The following is a 23,574-nucleotide window of genomic DNA, read 5'->3' as shown; positions in this document are numbered from 1 at the left end:
AGTATTTCCTTAATCAACTTAGTACCTGAACCTTTCCATTTACTCGTGAGTAATTCAGTCAATATATCAGGTAGGGGACCAGGATCTGAATGTTGGCTTTTATATAGTATAAGAAGTTGTTGAATCATATAAATCCCAGCTAAACGCTGTTCATCTGGGGTGAGGTTCAAAAATGTGTGTACTACTGTATCATCATCATACTTTCCGGGACTGTCAACCCAATGAACGGCTGACCTGGCTAATTCTTGTTCATCCATAGAATCGAGAAAATGATAACCCCTTCGTTCTCGCAGTAATTTGTCAGCGGCTTGGAACGAATGCTCGGGGGATCTCATATTTATTATAGGTGTTTGGAAATTCCTGTTATTATCTGGACATATCGGACGTATCGGGTCAGTGAAATATCTAGTACTATTACAAGATCTTCCTCTACCTACATAGGCTATGGTTTCTGACTGTCCTGTGGACGGTCCTGATCCTTCTTCCTCCTCGTTTTGTTCAAACTGGTCTACCGTTAATCTTTCTTCGTGTAGGCGTTCTATTTCTTTACGGATCTTTCTGCACATGGCTATTATACATTTTTGCCTATCATGTCTCCCTTCTGATATATTCTGGCTCCATCTGGTAAGAGTTTGCATTATTTCCGGGTCTACCCCCGGTCGGTCTTGATTTCTGATTACGCAATTTATGAGGAAACGTAACAGTTCCCCCTGTATCTCCACTTTCTGGTATTCCATAGCTCTGTTAATACATTCAGAGTCTCGCCCTGTTTGGACATAATGATATATATTATCTAGATGCATAGTCATTCCTGGTAACTTCCCTAAATACACCGCGGCTCGTCTGATACGTAATGATGCCAGGATCATTTCGTCCTCTTTGCCGGGCACAGGGTCATATCTACAATCTACTAGAAGTTCCTTAAGCGTGCGGGCATTTATGAGTTTGGGGGTACGTGGATGTGCTGACTCTTGAAAGGTAAGTTTATTTATTCTGGGTGGCGTGGAAAAAATATTGGTAGCACCTCCGGTAGCCCCGTCTGGAGTATCGGGCGTGAAAGGATTCGTAGAACGCGATACAGCAACTATAGGTGTGGACGATACAGCTATAGAAGTTTGTGTAGGAACAGATGTGGAAACAGGTGTGCTTGCCGGAACTTGTGTCAGAACTTGATGCTGTAAGGGTACAGGTACAGGATCTTGGCGTTGAACCTCCCCGGCCAACGGTCTATGTGGGGCGGGGTTAGCATACTCGGGAGCTGCGTCATCTAAATATGAGGAAAGAAAAACATCTTCTGCGGTTCTAGGATGCCCCTTAGGATGTACCTTTATTGGAAATAATGGGGGTGGCAAGTCTTTTGGTATCCCCGCAGTAGCCTTAGGTAATCCCTCGGCCAGAAGGGGATACATACCCTTCATAAGGGCATGTCTTTGTCTGTCTACTTGTTCTGATTTCACTCGTGTACCTTCTTCAATTAATAGATTTTCTTGAACTTTATTTGAATTCTCTTTACTCTTCTCTTCCTGTCTACGTGCTTTTTCTGTTCGTCTATACGATTCTTTACGCCATAATTCAATGGCATCTTTCTGTGATTGTCTAGCTTTCTTTTTCCATAATTCTTCCTCTACTTTCACGATGCACTCTGCATCCCAGGTCCCAGTTGCGGGCCACCTCTGACTTTCTGATAATTCCTTAGTGTAGTCTACCCATAAATTGAGGAATAATATGGCGTCTAGGCCATGTTTATGATACATGAAGTACCCTGGAGTGTCCCTAGGAGGAATGGGAACAGCCTCTTCGAGTACCCCTTTTCTAGTTGTGATCTGTCTTAGTTTCGAAAAGAGCGGCATATTGAGAACTGGTCTGCTACTTGATCTTGAACAAACTTAGTACAATAAAACACAATAATGAACAGTCATTCATACCACAATATGCAGGACGTATCAATACATTTAACATTTAACATTTAAAATGAGCAACGGTGATGATGACGATGATCTAAGAAAAACTTAATCACTAAAACATAATACTCGACATTTAACTGAATTATTCTGAATTTATATACTTGATATACTAGATATACTGCTAAACAGTACAGATACACTGCTGAAACAGTGCAGACCGGATTTGTGTACCCAAACCCGTCTTGACCGGCACAACCTATGTGCACGTCAGAACGCCTCCCCAGTAATGGTACTCACCGGGTAGCTCGGAACGGAAGGCCTCGGAACCGATCTGAACTGAACTTGAACCGGACTGGACTCGACTTGAACACTTCAGAAACCGGACTTGACTTGGGACTTCGGAAACTGGTGGGCCTCTGTATACCTCGGATCTTGCTCTCTCAGCTAGGCTCTGGTCGGGATACTTCGCACTTCTCACCGCCTCGTCTGGGTGTTGATCGCAGCCTCAGTCGCCCCCGCTTGACCGGAGGGAGATACAGGAAATCCTGCTGGTACGCGTTGTTGTCCGTCCAGCTGTGGCAGGAGACCGGGCCTGCAACGCACCGCCGGCGCGTGAGATGAGAAAGGGTCCCTGTTCGGGCGCCATTCATGTGGTAAATAATTTAATTACCGGGACCTAATTTGATACAGAAACATAATAAAATAGCTCAGTAAATAAGAGGCAGAATCCGTGATATTAGAGGTTCGGAATGGGCTTTATTCCACTGGTCGATTATAATCGGTTGCTCCAGGTTCCATCACCACGAAGGTTCAGGAAGTGAAGTACATACGTTATTGACAATCAATTACTTTTATACAATAAGCATTACAGTGAAGCAAATACAAGAGGCGTAACAATTGATAGTGGAGATAATATATTCATATGTGGCAGAGATAGGCGTAACTGGGTATGTTTAAAGAACGTCATCAGATGTGATGTCATAAGAGGGTGGTTACATGAAAGAATTTCGCAATGTCAGCAGAAATACTTGGCAGAAATGCGCGCGCAGCAGCATGACGTGTGATTGACGTGCAGCTAGGGGGTGAAGGGGACTTGACATTTAGCTCTACATGTGGCGACAAATGTCTGGAGGGTCAAGTCAACCTAATCCCAAATCATATCTAACATCCTATGTTTAAAGAACTATGTTATCCAAAAAAGAGACCTTCTTGGAGTAGAATCTTATTCTATACTGACTATACTGACTGTTAGTGCGTGTACAAGCGTCTAAGTGTCTACACTAGATGCGAGGGCAGGAATCTTCCATGGTAACAGGGCTATGAATTACTTGCATAAAGACAAAGAAGCCGGGCCTTTGCTCGGTAGCTGGCAGAATGTTTACTTAAGCTACTAGACAGGAATGCATTGGGCAGGGAGCGGAGCAGATAATTTCCGAAGGTGAAATACAGTTCTTGGCAGGCAGCAAGCTGATGTCAGGCATCGTGAGCCGCGCAGAGGATGAGACAAAGTTCATGGTCACAGATGCAGGCTCGGACTGGAGCTTCAGAGACAGAAAGCAAGAAAAGCTTGATGGCAGAATCAGGGCCTACTTGTCTGGACTGTAAAATGGCATAAGTGAACCATATAAAGGCGGTGGCCTTTCGTATTTAGGAATGAAATATCCGGCCCATTCATGGCGGATCTGAAAGAGGACATGTTAACGGTGGACGCACATGTATTTGCGTCTTCATAACTGGAACTGGAGGGAACATACATGTACTTGTAACATGCACATAGAACCGTTGGGGTCCAAGATAGGGGACATAACTGACCAGAAAAATCCATATTTCCACAATTCCCCCTCCCAATCAATGTTCTCCTGCGAGTCTTCTCTCCCCACAATGTCTGCAGAGCACAGTGCGATGTGACGTAACTGATAGTATCTTTAGAGAGCATGCGTTGTGAACCTAATGTAAGTTTTTGAAGAACACTTCAGCAGGAAGTTCTGATGCTGGCTTGCTAGCACATTAGTGTACTGGTCTTTTTTAGAGAATGTTCCATTCTGTGTTTTGCATCTCCGGATTTCTGTTGCCATGGAAGGTAATGGAAGATTCTTGATTTTTCTTATAAGTGGGCTTGTGCTAAAGATTTTATTATGACATTTAATGATTTTTCTAAAATGTGCTGCCGATAATCATGCTTTGCTGAATCTTCAGTTTTTCCTCATTGTTTGTGCATACAAAGTGTATAAAAACCCGTCTTTTTATGTGGATGGGAGCAATGTTATTTTTTCCTCTCTGAACTCTATTCAGTTGGGTGAAACTTACACTTTCTCACAACCCTGTCAGATTATCAAATTACTTCATCCCTTACTAGAAATGCTGTAGTGTTCTTTATGTACTTGGCAATTACAGATTTTTTAAATGATTTCTGATTTCTGACTTTGTACCCTGTACCCATGCCTTCATGGCGTTTACTGAGTTTACTTTGTATTGCCTATTTAAAATATTTTGTAAAGAAACTCTTCATCATGTGGGCTTGATGTTGAGGAGTGTGTCTCTTATAACTAGATCAAGGGAGCTGAATCACCAGACGTAATTTGGGGTTCCCAGAGCAAGTCTGCAGGGCAGTTCCAGAGAGGCCAGACAGTTGTAGGTCAGATCAGGAGGCCAGCTACCCTGCCCTTGAAGCAACTCAGGTAACCTCGATAAAGGGAGGAGGCCCAGTCTTTCTTCCAAGACAGCAGGGCAGGCCTCAAGCAGTTGGGCAGTGCACTGGCAGCCGGGCAGTCCTTCTTTTTCAGGTCCAGGAGTATAATGAAGAGCGGGTCTGAATGTACTAGTGTTATACCTGGTGTCAGCTTTGAAGTAGAAGAAACTTCTAAAGTTTCCCCCAACCAAAGTATCTGGAATTTCCTGCCTCCCTTCTCTGGTCCCAGGATGTCTGGGGGCACAATAGGCTATTGTGAAGCTCTTTGTGTGTCTATTGCAACAGTGACTTTGAAAAGCAAGTGGGCTGTGCACAGGTGCATCCCCACCCTCATCCGGCTTGGATATCCAATCCTGACAACACCCAGTCCCTCTGTTTTTTTTTTAAACAAACTTTATTGCCTTTATGTTCAAGCAGAGTTGCATACATTACATTCGGACCTTTGTCATATTCGTTACATCTCAATGGACAGTTTATGCACTTTCTCTCGTTGTTTCCGTAACGAGCATCCCCTCCCGTCTTGCTCGGTAGGGAACACCCAGTCCCTCTGTTGTGTGGCAGTCTGGGAGGAATACACAAATCATCAAAAAAAGAAGGCGCAATAGAGGGATAATGACCAGGTCGCACTCCACTCACTGAACCATGCAAAAAATGGCCTGATTATAATGAGCACTCTACACTTTCAAAATACCAGGTGCAGTCGTTGTAACCATCTCTGCCAAAGGCTGGCTCCACCAAATTACCAGTCCTGTCCAGATTCAAGTGTTCTGTATTCACCAGTTTACTCACGTTGTCATCATTGGTAACTTTTATGACTGAAACGAAAAAAAGGTTATTGTGCCCAAGTTTTATAGTTTATGTGAGAGAAGGTGAAGAAAGGAACAGAGTGTAGTGTCATCCATCAACCAACTGGACCATGTAAACGTAATAGAAGAAAATTGCTTCTCTAAGCTAAAATGAGTTGTGACGCACTTGCAGTTGTACATACTTTACTATTTGCAGTGATCGCACTCAGATTAAAAGAACGGCATGTTTTAGACCATTTCAGTTAGAACGGCCGACATGTTTCATTGCCTAATCATTTTTGGCAATTTCATCAGGGGTCGGGGACCGATCTCCACCTCACCTATGCTTCAAGCGCAATCTGTGGTGGTTGACAAACAATACAGAAGAAAGATCGTGCCAAACATATAAACACATATTAAAATGCTGTATTATGGCAACTTTGCCAAAACATTTTCGCAGGTAAACATGCATGGTTATGCCATAATTACCCGGTGGTTGCCAACAGGACTCGTACCAGCAACACACTCGTAGGGAGGGCACACACAAATTTTAGCCACGTTTCCCCCTCAGGAAAATAGCAGCCACCGATCGTCAGCCTGTGGATATATACACGTATACATTCATCATGAGCCCTTAGTTATACATAATGTCAGTGCCGCAATAGTTCTCTCTTGTTCTCCAGATACCCATTGAGTGCCTTCCTCATGTCTTTATATGTATGCTGATGAGAGATATATCGCAAGTCTGGCCCCAGAGTAATTAACTCGTTCTCGAACTTGCTCAGTGTCATTGCGGTCAAGCTGCTGGGAAATCTGTGCAATGTTTAGCCTTACAGCTACTAACTCTGTTCCCAACACTCTCACAACTCTGTAAAGGTCATGCCGCTTTCAAGCCTATAACGTTGTGAGTAACAATTAGCTGGCAGCACATCCTTTCCATACACCCGCTTCCCCACCACTCTCACCGCTATACCGGTCATCTGAGCTGCATACTCCTTCAGGACACCGAGAAAATTTGTGCGCCCCTCGAAACATGCATACCGTGACCCGGAAGTAGAGAGGGAAGCCCGCCCCCTCACCTGGGTCAACAGCCTGTTCCTGCCAATCCCGGGAGACCGGGAGATTGTGCAGTGCCCATAGATTGTACTGGTTAAACGGGGGTCTCATCGAGCGCCATCTTGGAGTTGTTACTTCCAGATAAGGCGATATCTGTAATAGCTGCACGGCAAGCCCCAAAGATGGTTACACTTTAGTAACTTCTGGGTGAACAGTATTTAAAAAAAAAACTCTAGGTACACAGTATTTATGAAAAAGCACAGGTCTAGCAAGGTGGAACAGCTTCCATCTGTACACAAGAATTGGCCTAGTATCTGATGTATATGACCTGATGAGTAAACTGCAATAGTTTATTGGTGGCAGCACAAGTCGTAGAATGATGGCTAGAGGATGAGCACAGAGCCTCCACCAAACCAGCTCAGGAATTCCAGGTCCCATGAAGCCTCTACTTTTTCCATATTTAATAACTGTCCATTCGTAGGTTATCTCCATATAAGGCCAGTGCACACCTGGTGCCAGTACAAAGAGAGGGGGGAACAACCTTTACAACGCAACTTTTACAACGCACTACACTTACAACGCATTTTTTACAACGCAACATCCACTACAACGCATTCCATTACATCGCATGACACTACAACGCATTTTTAAAAACTACCTTTACAACGCATTCCATTACATCGCATACTACCTTTACAACGCATACCATTACAACGCATAATATTACACTACACTATCCAACACTTACCCTACTGTTGCACCCACTGGAGTTAGAATAGTAATTTTTACCCCTATATTATCCAACACTTACCCTACTGTTGAACCCCCTGGAGTTAGAATAGTAATTTTTACCCCTATACTATCCAACACTTACCCTACTGTTGCACCCCCTGGAGTTAGAATAGTAATTTTTACCCCTATACTATCCAACACTTACCCTACTGTTGCACCCCCTGGAGTTAGAATAGTAATTTTTACCCCTATACTATCCAACGCTTACCCTACTTTTGAACCCCCTGGAGTTAGAATAGTAATTTTTACCCCTATACTATCCAACACTTACCCTACTGTTGCACCCCCTGGAGTTAGAATAGTAATTTTTACCCCTATACTATCCAACACTTACCCTACTGTTGCACCCCCTGGAGTTAGAATAGTAATTTTTACCCCTACACTATCCAACACTTACCCTACTGTTGCACCCCCTGGAGTTAGAATAGTAATTTTTACCCCTATACTATCCAACACTTACCCTACTGTTGCACCCCCTGGAGTTAGAATAGTAATTTTTACCCCTATACTATCCAACACTTACCCTACTGTTGCACCCCCTGGAGTTAGAATAGTAATTTTTACCCCTATACTATCCAACACTTACCCTACTGTTGCACCCCCTGGAGTTAGAATAGTAATTTTTACCCCTATACTATCCAATACTTACCTTAAATGCAATGTAATATTATGCGTTGTAATTGTATGCGTTGTAAAGGTAGTATGCGATGTAATGGAATGTGTTGTAAAGGTAGTTTTTAAAAATGCGTTGTAGTGTCATGCGATGTAATGGAATGCGTTGTAGTGGATGTTGCGTTGTAAAAATTGCGTTGTAAGTGCATGCGTTGTAAAAGTATGCGTTGTAACGTCATACATCCAAGAGAGGATGTCTTCTGTAAATGATGCACTGTGTTCGACCCACACCCAGCTTTAGCCATCAGCATCTGAGAGGCACAGGCTCAAGAGGATGCCACTACACACGGTCCTAGGTTCAAAGAAGGCAGTGCTAAACCTTTACTGCATAAATACTTTAACACTGAGGCTCCCTCTCATTTCAGCCTCTCACTGTTCTTTACTTGCAGTGGTTTTGCTGTTGGAATTTACACCACAAGCTCGCCGGAAGCCTGTCGGTACGTGGCCAGCAACTCTGACGCCAACATCCTTGTGGTGGAGAATCACCACCAACTGGAGAAAATCCTGCAGGTGAGCTAGCCACTCGACTGCCCGCTCGTTCACGCCTCATCGTCAGGAATATTATCCAAGGTGTACAGTTTCATGAAGGGGTGATGAGGTATGGGGGACTTGTCATAAAGTGGTGGTGCAAGCTCAAAATTACCCTCTTTACCAGTAGCACCCACTCTACACCCACACTTATTTTACACTGCTCTTGACTTGACCACTGTGCCTGTCCATGGTGCTGATCCTGCGCTGATTATAACGAATCAGACAGCAGTCTTATCTTCAAGTGAAAGGCCACATTTACGTAATCCGCAGAGTATATGTTGGGGTTCACCATGATGTTTGTGCAGGGTCTCTGCTGTTAAGTATTGAGTGCTGTCACTGTGAGGTTCCTTTGAGGTAGTGTAACACACTCGGTTTTGGAATATAGACCAGTGGAGCACACCTTGAGTATGGGGCCCAAACATGGTTTCGGAGCACTAAAAGGTCAACACTGTAAAGGAAATGTTTAAGACCTGCGTACTAGGTAAATACAGGTTCATATGGTAAAGGTGCTTTTAATACCAGTGATGGAGCTGGCATACATCTTTGTGCTCTACAAGCAAAAAGAGAATCAAAAATTACTTCAAAAGACAACATGAAACAACTCTCTTCTACATAGCTCAGAAGAGGATACCCCTGACTTACTTGGCAACTTGGCGAGACTTATACCCGCAAATGCCTTGAAAAATGTGTTGTATAATGTGACATACTAAGGACAAGATTCATTATCTGACTCCACACAACGCAGCAAGACAACACGCTGTGCTGCATCCAATGGAAAGGGCAGTCCGGCTCACTCACTTTAATGGGGTAGTAAGTGCAGCCTATTGCCAACGCAGGTACCTTTACGTCATGGTGCAAGGATGCCTGTGTTGCATGCAGGATTATTTTTGTGCAAGAACAGATATTTTCCTGCACAGAAATAATCTTTAGAGGCACTTTTTAAATGTGCTGCAGAGTGCAGCCCACTTCGAAAGAGGAAACAACGAGGAGATTATAATATATTATTCCTTGTTGCGCCTCTATCAGGAAGGCGTACAATGTTGATGCATTCTCGGGTTTGCCAGTCTTGGTAAATCTGGTAATGCGCCAAAATGCATGGAAGGATGCGTGGAAACACTCGCACTCCACCCATGGAACGCCTTCCCAGGGCTGAGTAACGCACGGTGGCCTTGATTGCTTGGCAAATATGACGTAAAGAACGTGTTGCCCTTGTGGCACCGTCCGTGACGCGAGGGCAACGCTATCCAATGATGAATCTGGGTCTTATTATCCGGCTCACTCTTTAGCCTGTCCACCAAGGTATTGTAGGGTTGAAGATCTCTAAAACAGTCTCCTGGTGCATGCTGCTCCTCAATTAAACATGCAAACATTCTATTGCTCTGTTGAAATGAACTGCAAGACTCCTCAAGTTGTAATATTCGAAAACAATTATTTCACAATCAACATTTACATTTATGTTTGTATGTCATTATATATAATTTTGTATTTAATTGTGTAATCATTGTGAACATGTTTCTTAATTGTGTTGAATTTAACTGTTCTAAAAAATCTCATTGGGTGTTAGTGGCGGCTGGTGACAATAGTGAGGCATAAAAGTTGGACATGATTTTCATGTAGCGAGCAAAATGAGCAAGCCTAATGGACAAACCTGGGAACCGGGGGGGTCCTCTGATGAGAAAAAAAACAAAAAAGGATTGGCAAATGGTGCATTTGAAAGCAAATGAATTTAGTGAGAAAGCAAGGTTTATAAAACAGTGGGAACACCTAGACTTGAAAAATTATAGACTGACCTATTTTTGAACTACATTCATATGTTCAACAGAGGCTGTAATGTGAAAATTGCAAGCACGGCAACTTGAGGCCCGTGAAAATGTGAGCTTGCCTAGCGTTGTACACTGTATTCGCCATCGACTTACGACAACTTGAGGCCCTTTAAAATGTGAGCTTGCCTAGCGTTGTACACTGTATTCGCCATCGACTTTGAAATAAAATGCAGTAACCAGGCATCGTGAAGCACCCGCAGCGGCTAGCTGCAATCCGTCATATAGAAATATGTGCAGACAGGCCTTAAAGTGGGATGAAAAAAGTGGGGGCTCTCTAAAAGAGAACATGTCAAATACATTTCTGTGATTCTCTTAGTGTGCTGCCCGAATTGTATTTTGGTTTCTCTCTGAAATGTTATTGCATCCAGATATATAATACAACAACCAACATACACCTAAAATTGCCAGTTCTATTCTCTTTGTCAATTGTTGTTAGCTGTTTATGAAAAATGAGTTACTACAATGATTTGTTACAAATAATTAACACTGGAAAAGTTTCAATGTTAAAAATTGTGAGACTGTGAATTAAATAATATTGAGCCCTGTGGAAGGAGGATTGGCCTTCAGTTATGTGCACTTTATGTTAGATATGTGTACCCTTTTTTCTGCACTCCTAGGAGGTCTATCTCCACACTTCAACCTCATCTCTTTCCTCTTCAGCACCCTCTTTTCAAGGCTTTAGAAAGTTCAGCGTCAAATTGCGGAAAGTTGATTTACTGCCTACCTTCCATCTCCTGCTTCAGATCGAGGTGGGGCAAGCATCCTGGGACAGACAGCCCAGAACTAAATACAACAATCTGTTTAGAGATATGATTGTACCTCTAAATAAATAAATCTATTCAATATTTTTTTAGGTAAATGTGCAGAAATTTCAGAGGGGTGCAACCCCCGAGCCCTAATGGAGAAGCCGCCCCTGAAATTGATGTTTTTCTTTGAAATACTCTGGCGCAACATGGTGAATAAATTCCACATTTTGCTCAAAGTGAAAAATAATGATTAATCTATGGCTAGTGAGGGTGCGGTTAATTACGATATTTAATTAGATTCCTACTTACACCAGCCTAATTAGGATCCACCCTTGTCTGTTCAGATAAATCACAAAGATTATGCCATGCTCATCTGAATCCCCATTGCCTCCACAGTCAAACTCTGCATGACTCATTCAATCATTCATTCATTCATTCATTTATTCATTCATTCATTCATTCAGTATTTGTTGATCAGCTTATGTGTTTCTATTATAGGGATGTGTTTCCCTCCCGAAAGCAGCTGACCTTCCATATTCAAAGCGGATCTCCTAGGGACCCCGCACCGCTACGGATCCTCAAGGAAGTAGCTCCCATCATTATCCCCCCCCTCACCCATCTTATTAACGCGTCTTTTTAACAGGGAATCGCCCCCTTAGTTGGAAAGCGGCAGTTGTTAAAGCGCTTTTAAAGAAACCCTCCTTGGATCCAGCGGAATTGGCTAATTATAGACCAATATCCCTCCTCCCTGGGACCAGCAAGATCGCCGAGAAACTGGTGAACAAGAAACTTTCCCAGTTTCTTGAATCTAATAATCTGCTAAAAAACTCGCAGACAGGTTTTCGCCCAGGACAGGGCACTGACATCGCCCTCCTGGCGGTGGTGGAGGAGGCCAGAGCACTCTTAGACGAAGGAGGTTCAGTGGCAGTGATCCTCCTCGACCTGAGCGCGGCCTTCGACACCGTCAACCACCAACTCCTGATCAAACGGCTCAAGAAGGTAGGAGTAGAAGGTACTGCTCTATCCTCGCTTTCCTCCTTTCTGGCCCAACGTTCCTTTCAGATCTGGGAGAATAACACCTGCTCCTCCGAAACACCCCTCCAATGTGGGGTGCCTCAGGGCTCCTCCCTGAGCCCCACATTGTTTAACATATACATGGCCCCATTGGAGGAGGTTGTCACCCCGTTCGGAGTGAGCATCGTCAGCTATGCGGACGACACACAATTAATCGTCTCCCTATCCCACCCCAGTCAACAACCTGCGGACTTATTCAACTGCTTGACGCAGATACAAGGGTGGATGAACAACTCAGCTTTAAAGCTGAATGGATCAAAGACGGACATCCTTCTTCTGGGTCCGAAAGGTCTCACTCTTCCCTTGAACATCTGGCCACCCTGTCTGGGTCCCCCCCCAGACCCAAAACAGGAAGTAAAAAGCCTGGGAGTATGGATCGAAGCCGATCTCTCATTCACCACGCAGGCCAAAAAAGTAGCCGGTACCTGCTTCGTACTACTGAAATCTATGAGAAAGATCCTGCCCCTACTTCCACCCACATCGCAAAGACTTCTTATCCAAGGCCTCATACTTTCCAGGCTCGACTATAGTAACGCAATCTACCTGGGCGCACCTGAAGCAACCCTAAATAAACTTCAGAAAATCCAAAATGCGGCGGCCCGGATCCTCACTAACACCCCGGCCAGAGCTTCAGCCAAACCTGCTCTGAAGCTCCTTCACTGGCTCCCAGTGAGGGAACGAGTGATTTTCAAAGTCTTATGCATGGCGCATAAGTTACTGCAGAATCAAGGCCCTCCGATTCTTAGAAAATTCATAAAATCTTACAAAGCCCCACTGCGCCCTCGGCCTGGTCGCCCCCACACCTCCCGCCTGCTCCTTACCTGCTGAGCCTCCTGCTGCCACCTGCTGCCTGAGCCACCACAGGGACGCCGAGCGCCGCCCCAGCCGCCACAGGGCCGCCGAGCGGCGCCCCAGCCACCTCAGAGCCGCCGCCGAGCCCCCAGGTTTCCCGCCGCTACCAACGAGACCCCGCCCGCCGATTGGGTCCCGCGCTCCCCGCCTCCCCGCAGACCCTCCCTCCCGGCTCCCCTCTTAAGGGGACCCTCATCACTGCCCCAGGAGTGACCACTGCGCCCTCCGCCTGGTCGCCCCCACACCTCCCGCCTGCTCCTTACCTGCTGAGCCTCCTGCTGCCACCTGCTGCCTGAGCCACCACAGGGCCGCCGAGCGCCGCCCCAGCCGCCACAGGGCTGCCGAGCGGCGCCCCAGCCACCTCAGAGCCGCCGCCGAGCCCCCAGGTTTCCCGCTGCTACCAATGAGACCCCGCCCCCCCGCCCGCCGATTGGGTCGTGCGCTCCCCGCAGACCCTCCCTCCCGGCTCCCCTCTTAAGGGGACCCTCACCACTGCCCCAGGAGTGACCACTGCACCCTCGGCCTGGTCGCCCCCACACCTCCCACCTGCTCCTTACCTGCTGAGCCTCCTGCTGCCACCTGCTGCCTGAGCCACCACAGGGCCGCCGAGCGCCGCCCAAGCCGCCACAGGGCCGCCGAGTGGCGCCCCAGCCACCTCAGAGCCGCCGCCGAGCCCCCAGGTTTCCCGCCGCTACCAACGAGACCCCACCCCCCCGCCCGCAGATTGGGTCCCGCGCTCCCCGCCTCCCCGCAGACCCTCCCTCCCGGCTCCCCTCTTATGACGCCTCCAGAGCGACCGCGCAGCGGACGCGCGCAGCGGGAGCACCGATTGAGCGCCGAAGGTGTGCCAAAGGTAAGCCCGTCTGCGCCCGTCCGTGCCTGGACCGCGCCCAGCACCAGTACCCCTGGCCCCCGCAGAGGCCACGCCACCCGCCGGACTTACGATGCCGCCACCCTCAACGCACTCAAAACCGGCCGAACCCCCGGGTGCTACCGAGCCACTCCGAGACGCACCCACGGACCCTTCACCTGCCAGTCCTGCAAGTTCTCCTGCATCCGGACCTGCACTGCTTCAGCACCCACCAAACGGAACACCAGCAGCAACCACCTCAAGTGCATCCTGCTCAACACCCGCTCCGTCCACAGACACGCCGTTCAACTCTGGAACCTCCTCGACACCACAGCTCCTGACGTTGCCTTCCTCACGGAAACCTGGATGAACGACTCCTCAGCGCCCGACATCGCCATCGCCATCCCAGAGGGCTACAAGATCATCCGGAGAGACCGCGACAACCAGACTGGAGGAGGCATCGCCATCATCCACAGGGACACCATCCGTATCTCGACCGACGCCGACGACACCCTGACAACCGCCGAACACCTGCACTTCCAGATCCACACCGACCCCAAGACCACCCTCAGAGGCACCCTGATCTACCGACCCCCGGGACCACGCACTCAATTCAGCAAAGACATCGCCGACTTCATCAGCCCGCACGCCCTCCCCTCCGCTGACTACATCCTCCTCGGGGACATCAACTTCCACCTGGAGAACAACAACGACCGCAACACCACCACCCTGCTTGACAACCTCGCCACCCTCGGACTCAAGCAGCTGGTGACCACCCTCACCCACCTCGCCGGACACACATTCGACGCCGTCTTCTCGTCCAGCAAAGACATCTCCTTCAGCCACGCCACTGGACTCCACTGGACGGACCACAGCTGCATCCACTTCACCTTCAAAAGAACCACGGTCCACCACCACCAGCAACAGGCTGCACGAAGAAGCTGGAGCAAGATCACAGCCGAACAACTCGCCGCATCCCTGAGCCAGCACCCTCCCGCCAGCTCACCGAACCCCAGCCAAGCCGCCGACAACCTCACGAAATGGATCTCCACCTGCGCGGACGAGCTCGCCCCTCTGAGGACCCCGCCCAGCAGACCCGGAAGCAAGAAGGCCCCGTGGTTCACCGACGAACTCAAGAGCTCCAAGAAGAACTGCCGTGCCCTCGAGAAAGCCTGGAGAAGAGACCCAACGCCGGACAACATGACTACCCTCATGCTCGCCACCCGAATGCACCATCAACTGATCCACGCCACCAAGAAAACAGCATTCAAGGACCGGCTGGACAACAACGCACACAACAGCAAGGAACTCTTCAACATCGTCAGAGAGCTCTCCAACCCCAACGCCGGAACCAACGACATCACCCCATCGCAAGACCTCTGCAACTCCCTCGCCTCCTACTTCCACAACAAGATCGCTGACATACACAACAGCTTCAGAACACAACCAACGCTCCCCACGACCAAACCAACGCCCCCCACCACCACCCTCAACGCCTGGACACCGATCAACCTCGAAGACACCATCAGCACGATGAACTCCATCCACTCCGGATCCCCAACCGACCCCTGCCCTCACCACATCTTCAACAAGGCCGACGCTGTCATCGCACCCCACCTGCGGGACATCATCAACACCTCCCTCGACACCGCCACCTTCCCTGAGAGCTGGAAGCACGCCGAACTCAGCGCTCTACTAAAGAAACCAACGGCGAACCCCACCAAACTCAAGAACTACCGCCCCATCTCGCTCCTCCCGTTTCCAGCCAAAGTCATCGAGAAGACCGTCAACAAGCAACTGGCAGCCTTCCTCGAGACGACTGGTTCCCTCGACCCATCCCAGTCAGGCTTCCGGGCCAACCACAGCACCGAGACCGCCCTCATCGCTGCCACCGACGACATCCGAACCCTGCTGGACAACGGAGAAACAGCGGCCCTCATCCTCCTGGACCTCTCCACGGCATTCGACACTGTCTGCCACCGCACCCTAGTGCAGCGCCTCAGCAACGTCGGAATCAAGGAGAAGGCACTGGAATGGATCATTTCCTTCCTCACCGGAAGGACACAGAGAGTCCGCCTGCCCCCGTTCAGATCAGAAGCCACGGAAGTCATCTGCGGCGTCCCTCAGGGCTCCTCGCTCAGCCCCACCCTCTTCAATATCTACATGAGCCCCCTTGCGGCCGTCGCACGCCAACACAACCTGAACATCATCTCCTACGCCGATGACACCCAGCTGATCCTCTCCCTGACCAACGACCCCGCCACCGCCAGAGCCAACCTACACAAAGGGATGAAAAACGTGGCCGAGTGGATGACGACCAGCCGCCTGAAACTGAACACAGACAAGACGGAAGTCCTCATCCTGGGCTCCTCACCCTCCGCCTGGGACGACTCCTGGTGGCCCCCCGCCCTGGGCAACGCACCCAAACCGACAGACCACGCACTCAACCTGGGCTTCATCCTGGACTCCTCCCTCTCCATGACCAGACAAGTCAACGCCGTCTCCTCGTCCTGTTTCAACATCCTGCGCATGCTACGTAAGATCTTCCGGTGGATCCCCACCGAGACCAGGAAGACGGTCACCCAGGCCCTCGTCACCAGTCGACTGGACTACGGCAACGCCCTCTACGCCGGTACCACCGCCAAGCTCCAGAAGAGACTCCAGCGGATCCAGAACGCCTCGGCGAGACTCATCCTCGACGTCCCCAGACGAAGCCACATCTCCAGACACCTGAGAGACCTGCACTGGCTCCCGATCAACAAAAGAATCCCCTTCCGGCTCCTCACCCACGCGCACAAAGCCCTACACAACCAAGGCCCGACCTACCTCAACAGCCGCCTCAACTTCTACGCTCCCAAACGCCACCTCCGCTCGACCAGTCACGCCCTCGCCGCCGTCCCCCGCATCCACAGAGTGACAACAGGAGGAAGATCCTTCTCCCACCTGGCCGCCAAGACTTGGAACGCCCTCCCGACCGACCTACGCCTGACCCAAGACCACCTCTCCTTCAGGAAGAAGCTCAAGACCTGGTTGTTCGAGCAGTAGCGGACCCCCCCCCCCAAGCGCCTTGAGACCCTCCGGGTGAGTAGTGCGCGTTATAAATGCCTATGATTGATTGATTGATTGAAGATCCCTTCGATCGGACAAGGAGTCCCTTATCATCATGCCCAGATTCAAGAAAGCCCGCTCGGGTGGAAGACGCTTCTCGGTCCACACTGCTCGCCTCTGGAACGCTCTCCCCCGAGACCTGAGAAAAGATCCCAACTACTTACGTTTCAGGAAACGGCTCAAAGCTCACCTGTTCCCTTAATTTTAACCTTCCTCCTTCTGAAACTTGCCGTCCCCCCCTCTCAGCCGCCCAACCCACAGAGGTAGGGATCTTTAGCGCTGGGTACCTCAGGGTGACTACGCGCTCTATAAAATCTTTTCATAATAATAATAATATTCTATGAATTTATTACAGCTGTATTGGGTTGTATTGCATCATATACTTACTTACCCTGTGTGGTGCGCTAAAACACTGGCCCACATGGGGAGCACACTACAGCCTGTAGGATGTGTGAATGGAAGGATGTTGTCTTTATTTTTATCCTATGTGGGAGGTGTTTCCATGTTGTACGTGAGGTTCACCAAGGTGCGGTTGTCGTGTATGGGACGCAGCGCATAGCAGTGTGATGTTTGAAGAAGTGTGAGAGATAGTCACGCAGTTTATGATTTTTAGTATAGAAAACAGTTGTACCTAGACTTACGTATACTACAGTTCAGTTGTAAAGGCATTCATAATTTGAAAAACACATTAGATATGCATTTGATTAGCATAAGGCCATGAATGTACACCAAGTTCACAAATATATAAATGTTTGCATCCTCAAAAGACAACAACGGCACTCAATATAACATTGGTAGTGACTCTTTTAATCTTCAATCACTTTTTGGTACATAGATCACCATATTCAATAATGAGATGAAAAGGTTGCTCCAAAGGGAGTGAGAAAGGGAAAGCATGCTCATGTGTGAGACAGATAAGAAAGAAGGGAGTCAAAGTCGGGGTACATTCAACAAATAATCCATTGTAAATGTTGTACATCATAGCAAACAGGCTATAATTTACATTGACACCATTTCACATCTGGGCCTGCCCCTCACGGATTATTCCATTTGGCATTAGAAATTTTTCAGAAGGTGCACAGGGACATATCATCTGCGGTATGGGCAGGGCAGGGCTGGTATCAGGTACAGGCCCACTTGGGGAAAATGTTGACGTTTCGACCCAAGGTGCATGGAGGGTAAGTTACATCCTCTGCTGGTGGGTCTTCCTCAGGACAGGGGAGGGGCGACCACCTGGGGGTACAATCATATGTCAGATATTAATTGCCATACTGTATGAAGGCTAATACAGTGAACTTGGTGTGCATTTATGACCTTACGCTAATCATATGCATATCTAATGAGTTTTTCAAAATATGAATGCCTTTACAACTGAACTGTAGTATAAGTAAGTCTAGGACCAACTGTTTTCTATATCGATCGATACCCAGGTCCGTGAACATTTTTGGGTTACCCCATTATATTATAATGGTATGATTTTTAGTAAGCTGGAAGCTTTGAGCATCTTTGAAGGTCCCTTTTTGGTATGGTTTATGCTCATAGTCCACTTAGCTGGTTACTGCACTAGGTTGTCCATTATGGGATATTTTGTTTACAAGGTATGGTCCTGAGCAGGCATAGGTTAGAGGTAAAGTGGCAGGGAGATCTTCTGGTATAGACCTTGTAAGTATCATCCCAAATCTGTTTGGCATTGTGAGATGCGCAGAACTGGTCGTAGTCTGTAGCTAGCGGGGACGTGCAGTGGTGGACGGTGTGACTTTGCATATTTTTTTGTTTGTTTTTAAAACAGGTTTAGAATTGTCTCCACTCATGCTCATGGTCACAGACGCACTGCTAGGTAGCCACTTACCCTATATATTGGGCCCATAACAGCGGGCCACTCATTCTGTGCTGTCAGAAGCCCTAGCATACGACTTCTGGCTGCAGGGAATGCGAGTGGCGGGTGCTGTGGCTCCCTGTGGGGCTTAGCCTGGGGGGTCATGAGTCCTAGTCCAGGCAATGAGGCCTGGACTAGGACTCCAGCTGGTAAAACACTGCTATGAATGAGGTGCAGCGCACCCATCACAGTCCTGGTCCGCGGCATCACTGTCCACGCAATAATGTAATTTACAGGTCTCCAAGTCCCTCCTTCTACTCATCTTTCCTTCTCACCCACCCTGCTCTCTTCTCATCTCCTTTATCCATTGAAAGCTCTCCTCTCTATCCTCCTCATCAGTCTCTCTATTCCCTCTATTCTAACTCTCATTAATCCTCTTCTGTTTCCTCCCTTGTCTCTTATTTCTGGTTCCTTTCTCTTCCTTTTCCCTTGCTCACTTTACTCCTCCTTTCTCTTTCTCACGCAACCTTATTTCTTTCTCCCATTCTGTCACCTTTTCCTGAGTCTTCTGCCTTCTTTCACCATCTCTTTCCTTTCATCCCTTTCCTCTCACTTCTTTATTGTTCCTCTTCCTGTGTACTCCTTCCTCTGAAAAGTAAACACAGCCAAGCTCTGGTATGCACTGTGTCTGAAAGAAGAAGCAGAACTGGCATCTTCTGCTGGTGCAGAGCAGACTGGGCCCCTCCCACCTCTGTGACCCGGTGCACTGCACTGGCTGCACCGATGGTAGCCATGCCCCTGGTTCCATGCGGGCACTCAGAATCGTGAGCTATAGGTGCACACATGTTCATTTTGGTTTACAAATTGCGCTTGTGAAAGCGAAGATCATATAGTTGCAAATTTAGGATTGGTTTCAGCACAGGGCATTATAGGGTGGGCCACCATACAAAAGCAGGCGCACACCCACTGCATCATTAGAATAGAAATGTTCCCATCCTGGATATATACAAACATACTCCTGGCAGGGGTAAGTGTCAGTACAGGAAAGGGAATAGCCCACCATCATAATCATTGGAGACAACAGCGGCAAGATTCTCCCCCGTTTAAAAGTCAATGTAATTCTGCGTATGAGACTAACTTGCCTAGAACTACCAGCTCTCGTTATGCATCCGTCACCCTACAAGACGAGCCAGAAGCATTTAAAGTTGTGATGATCTGCCATGGTCGACTCAATGCACCCACTGACACTTGAAGGTAAACAGGTCCTAACAGAGTTAACAACTGGTGCTGCCAAAGGATCCTGAAAGCTGTCTTTGTTCAGATCTTTGAACCAGGAGTATGTTTGGTCCACACCGAATGTGGATGTGATCCTATCAAATATCCTAAAGTGGTCTCCAGAGAGGAAGCTACCTGCTGACAGCCTTATTTATCATAATGACAAGTAACTCCCCATCATGTCCTGCAATCAAGGCTTCCATCTGGAGGACGGCTATCATTCACCCCTGCACACACAGTCACAACCAAGCCAAGTTGGGAACTGATGAATTTTCCATAATGGGGTCGGTCCCATGGATAAAGACAAAAACCATATGCCACTGCCACACAGCAGCCACTAACCAGGAGAATATATATTGATGAGGGGTCATTTCCAACCCTCAACCATGGAAGGAGGGACAGCTAAGAGCAGACCGATTCCACAGAGCCTAATGCTCCACAGGAGAACCAAAGCAAAGGGCGAAGCACCAAGAGGTGAACTCACACATGTTGATCTGACTAGGAGAGCTGTTCATGAGCAGTGATACCTCAGATGTGCCGGCGAGCATCACATCTGGGTTGGATAAACATCTGTGGGAGCAAAGGTGCCTAGGTATCAGCAGGTGACTGAGAACTACCGGGAAAAGAGGTAGTGAAACATGTACAAGGGCCTGTAGAGGGAGGGATGTGAAAGCAGGCTCAGGGCAGAGTGGCGCAAGGAGGAGAATGCTACCAGGACAAGAGCCCACCCATGGACAGGAGCCACTCGTGGGGTACTGGAATCCTACTTTGTTTCAATTCAGGCCTCCACAAAAACTGTGACGGCACTGAGAGCCAGCAGCAGGCACCAAAACAAAAGCCCAGACTGTCAGAGAAGGCTTGTGACACAACCAGGGGCCCCTGCAACAGCGTTAGGGGCCAGCAAATGCGTGGTCTGCTCCAAGAGCAAACTGGTTCCACAAATGAGTCCCAAGTGACGGCTCCCAAATCCAACGTGCTTCATGAAGGGTGGATTGGTAAACATTCATAGGCACCAATCATGCTTGATACAGGAAGTTATGGCAAACATTTATATGCACCAATCAGAAAAGATGCATGTAAGGGCAGAGGTCATTAGGATGGTACCTCTGTGGTGCCCTGCTTGTGATGCCGTTGGCTGTAATCTGCCATGCTTTTCTGCTCCCCAGGGGGCTCATTTTGTAACAGGTAATCCACAATGATTGTGTTGTATTGCTCTCCAGTAGAGGAGTCACAACATTGCTAGAGATCGGGGACACCTTGTTTCACCATGAATGACTATTGCCCCCTTGACCCCATAAGGATATTAACCCCCTTTTCTTTAGAACTGGCAGTGTGGGGCAGCTGACTAAAGCTATTCAGTACAGTCCCAGTCCTCAGTGAGGCTAGCTCCCAGGCCCTTTTAGCACAATCCATACAGTCCACACTCCATTCCTCCCGTGAGTGTGAGATGTATGTGATATGTGTGTATCTGAATGTTAGTGGATAGGACAGCCTTATCTGAGATATCATATAAGTGCCATCCCAAGATGGAGGCGTGCCATAGAAGGCAGTTTGTGGGTCTTCTCTATCCCCATGCATGTGCATGCGCAGTGTGATAGTTAGCGTTGCAATGTCCAGCACCCCTCCTGTGGCCAGTCCACCCACTGGTCTGACTGCATGCCAGTGCATCCCCTGAGTTGTACCCAAATACAGTATTCTGATGATGGGTCCCACCCCCCAACCACCAAACCATCCCAGGACAGAGCTGTTCCAGACACAGTATTTTCGCATCCGGTGCTCGTTTTTTATGGACCCAACCCTCCATGTTATGCACAAACTGCTTTTGGCACTTTGTGAACACTCTTAGAACCACTGACGTGTGGCACTCTAGTCTTAACATCTCAAACTGCTCTGGACTATAAGACATGCTGTGCCTAGCTGCGTGTATTTATGACTGAGTTGTTTTCGCCTAATAAGAGGCAGATTTAGCAACGTTTGAGTTCACGTTGTTTTCTTCTGAGCTTTCACAGTATCTTTGAACTGTTAAACCCCTCACACGAATGAAGCAGTGTTGTGCTAGTTATCGGCCTCTGAGTACAAAACTTTCGAGAGTAAGATAAAATTATTCACCCTCACAGCCCAATACGAGGAAAATCTCTAATATTCGATCATTGCATTTCAATGAGCTGTACAGCAATGCCTAGGCCCCAACGACATGAAATATTAGGTAACATTGATTGACTGATACCTCTGAATCTTATGGAGACCTAGCCTAAAGTACATTTTTCATTAAAAATGCATCCTGCCTTCTGACTGGGCCACATACAGTGCTTAGTTAGAGAAGTAAAGAGCTTTCATTAGAGCTCACCATATAAGAATCTTTTGGCTTACACGGTAATCAATGTCTAGTGGATTGCAATCTGGGATATGTGTGCATGTGGCCAAATGCAACAGCAGAAAACTGGACAAAACATATACTTTTGTGGCAACACGGTGGTTTATGGTATTGTAAATTCTACCAGGCAGCCAGCAAATTCCCACTCCTTTTCTTTATCATGGAACACATGACTTTACCTGCAATGTAAATCCTTGGGGATGGTGTGCTCCAGCGTGGAGTGCAAAATCCCTCTCTACCGTCAGGGACCAAAAGATCTCACATACACACACTATCCATACATTCGCTGGTGGGGCCCATAACACCAACATTCACTCACCATCAGTCCGTGTGGGAGGCGATTATCCTTTGGAAATGAGAGAGGGAAAAAAATTATCACAATCTACCCTGATGAGCATCAAATCTACACAACCTTCTGATACTCATTAGGCCCTGATTTCACCTTTGGTATTCCTCTCATAAAACGGGACTGATCAGCTAGTTGCTGGTTTAAGTGAATTTCTAATTCTCTAATTAACCTTTTCATTAACACATTTCAATGAATAAACAACCCAACTCATTTCTGTAGATGTTCAAATCCAAATGTATATTAATATTGCAATTTAAATCATTCATTTGATAAAGTTGCCATTCATATTTACCTATTCTGGCTAAAGTCGTCTATGTCAGATCTGGCAGTTTCGCAAATCTATGCCATCAATTTTAGTAGGATCAGTTCATCAGGAGTTTGGGCAATAATTCAGTCCGTCAAAGATTCAGGCTAACATCTGTCCTGCAGTGTCACCGTCCTCTCCGTCAGCATAACGTCAGGAAATCGAGAAAGGCCAGAAACGAACCAGCACCCACCTCTCTATTCTACCATAATTTATAATAAAATCAATATCAAATGTATCAAAGTTTTAGACATCCGAGTTCGCTGATTGGACAATCAGGGATCATCCTTTTAAGTTCTCACGAAAGTGTCTTTTGGGTTATGACCCTTGTCAGTTCCGGTTCACACAACAGTCTTTGTTCGGAATATTTGGACGACGTCCCAGGCTGTCCTTGAAAGGTACATGTTCATCTGGGGTCAGGTCCAGGCCACTATGTATCTGTTGTCAGCGCAGGCGCACTTCACCCAAGCCTTGTTCAGCGTTGGCAGTCGGGTTAGGCACCAAAGGCAGCCATCTTTCGATAGGCCAAAATGGTCAACTTAAGCAAAGAAACACAAAAACTTAATTAATACAT

At 47.7% G+C, this 23,574-nt stretch overlaps 1 protein-coding gene across 1 annotated transcript in view; it reads left to right on the top strand.

Annotated features, from left to right (window-relative positions):
• Positions 1-23,574, top strand: part of LOC146863666 (long-chain-fatty-acid--CoA ligase ACSBG2-like) — a 386,688-nt gene that overhangs the window by 237,449 nt on the left and 125,665 nt on the right. Inside the window, exon 6 of the mRNA XM_085627762.1 lies at positions 8,288-8,408. Within this exon, the coding sequence (XP_085483888.1) occupies positions 8,288-8,408 (121 nt within the window). The remainder of the gene's footprint in view (positions 1-8,287; positions 8,409-23,574) is intronic.

Source organism: Triturus cristatus, chromosome 2_1 (assembly GCF_964204655.1).
Source record: "Triturus cristatus chromosome 2_1, aTriCri1.1, whole genome shotgun sequence".
NCBI lineage: Eukaryota > Metazoa > Chordata > Amphibia > Caudata > Salamandridae > Triturus > Triturus cristatus.
This window is presented reverse-complemented; position numbering and strand designations above follow the sequence as displayed.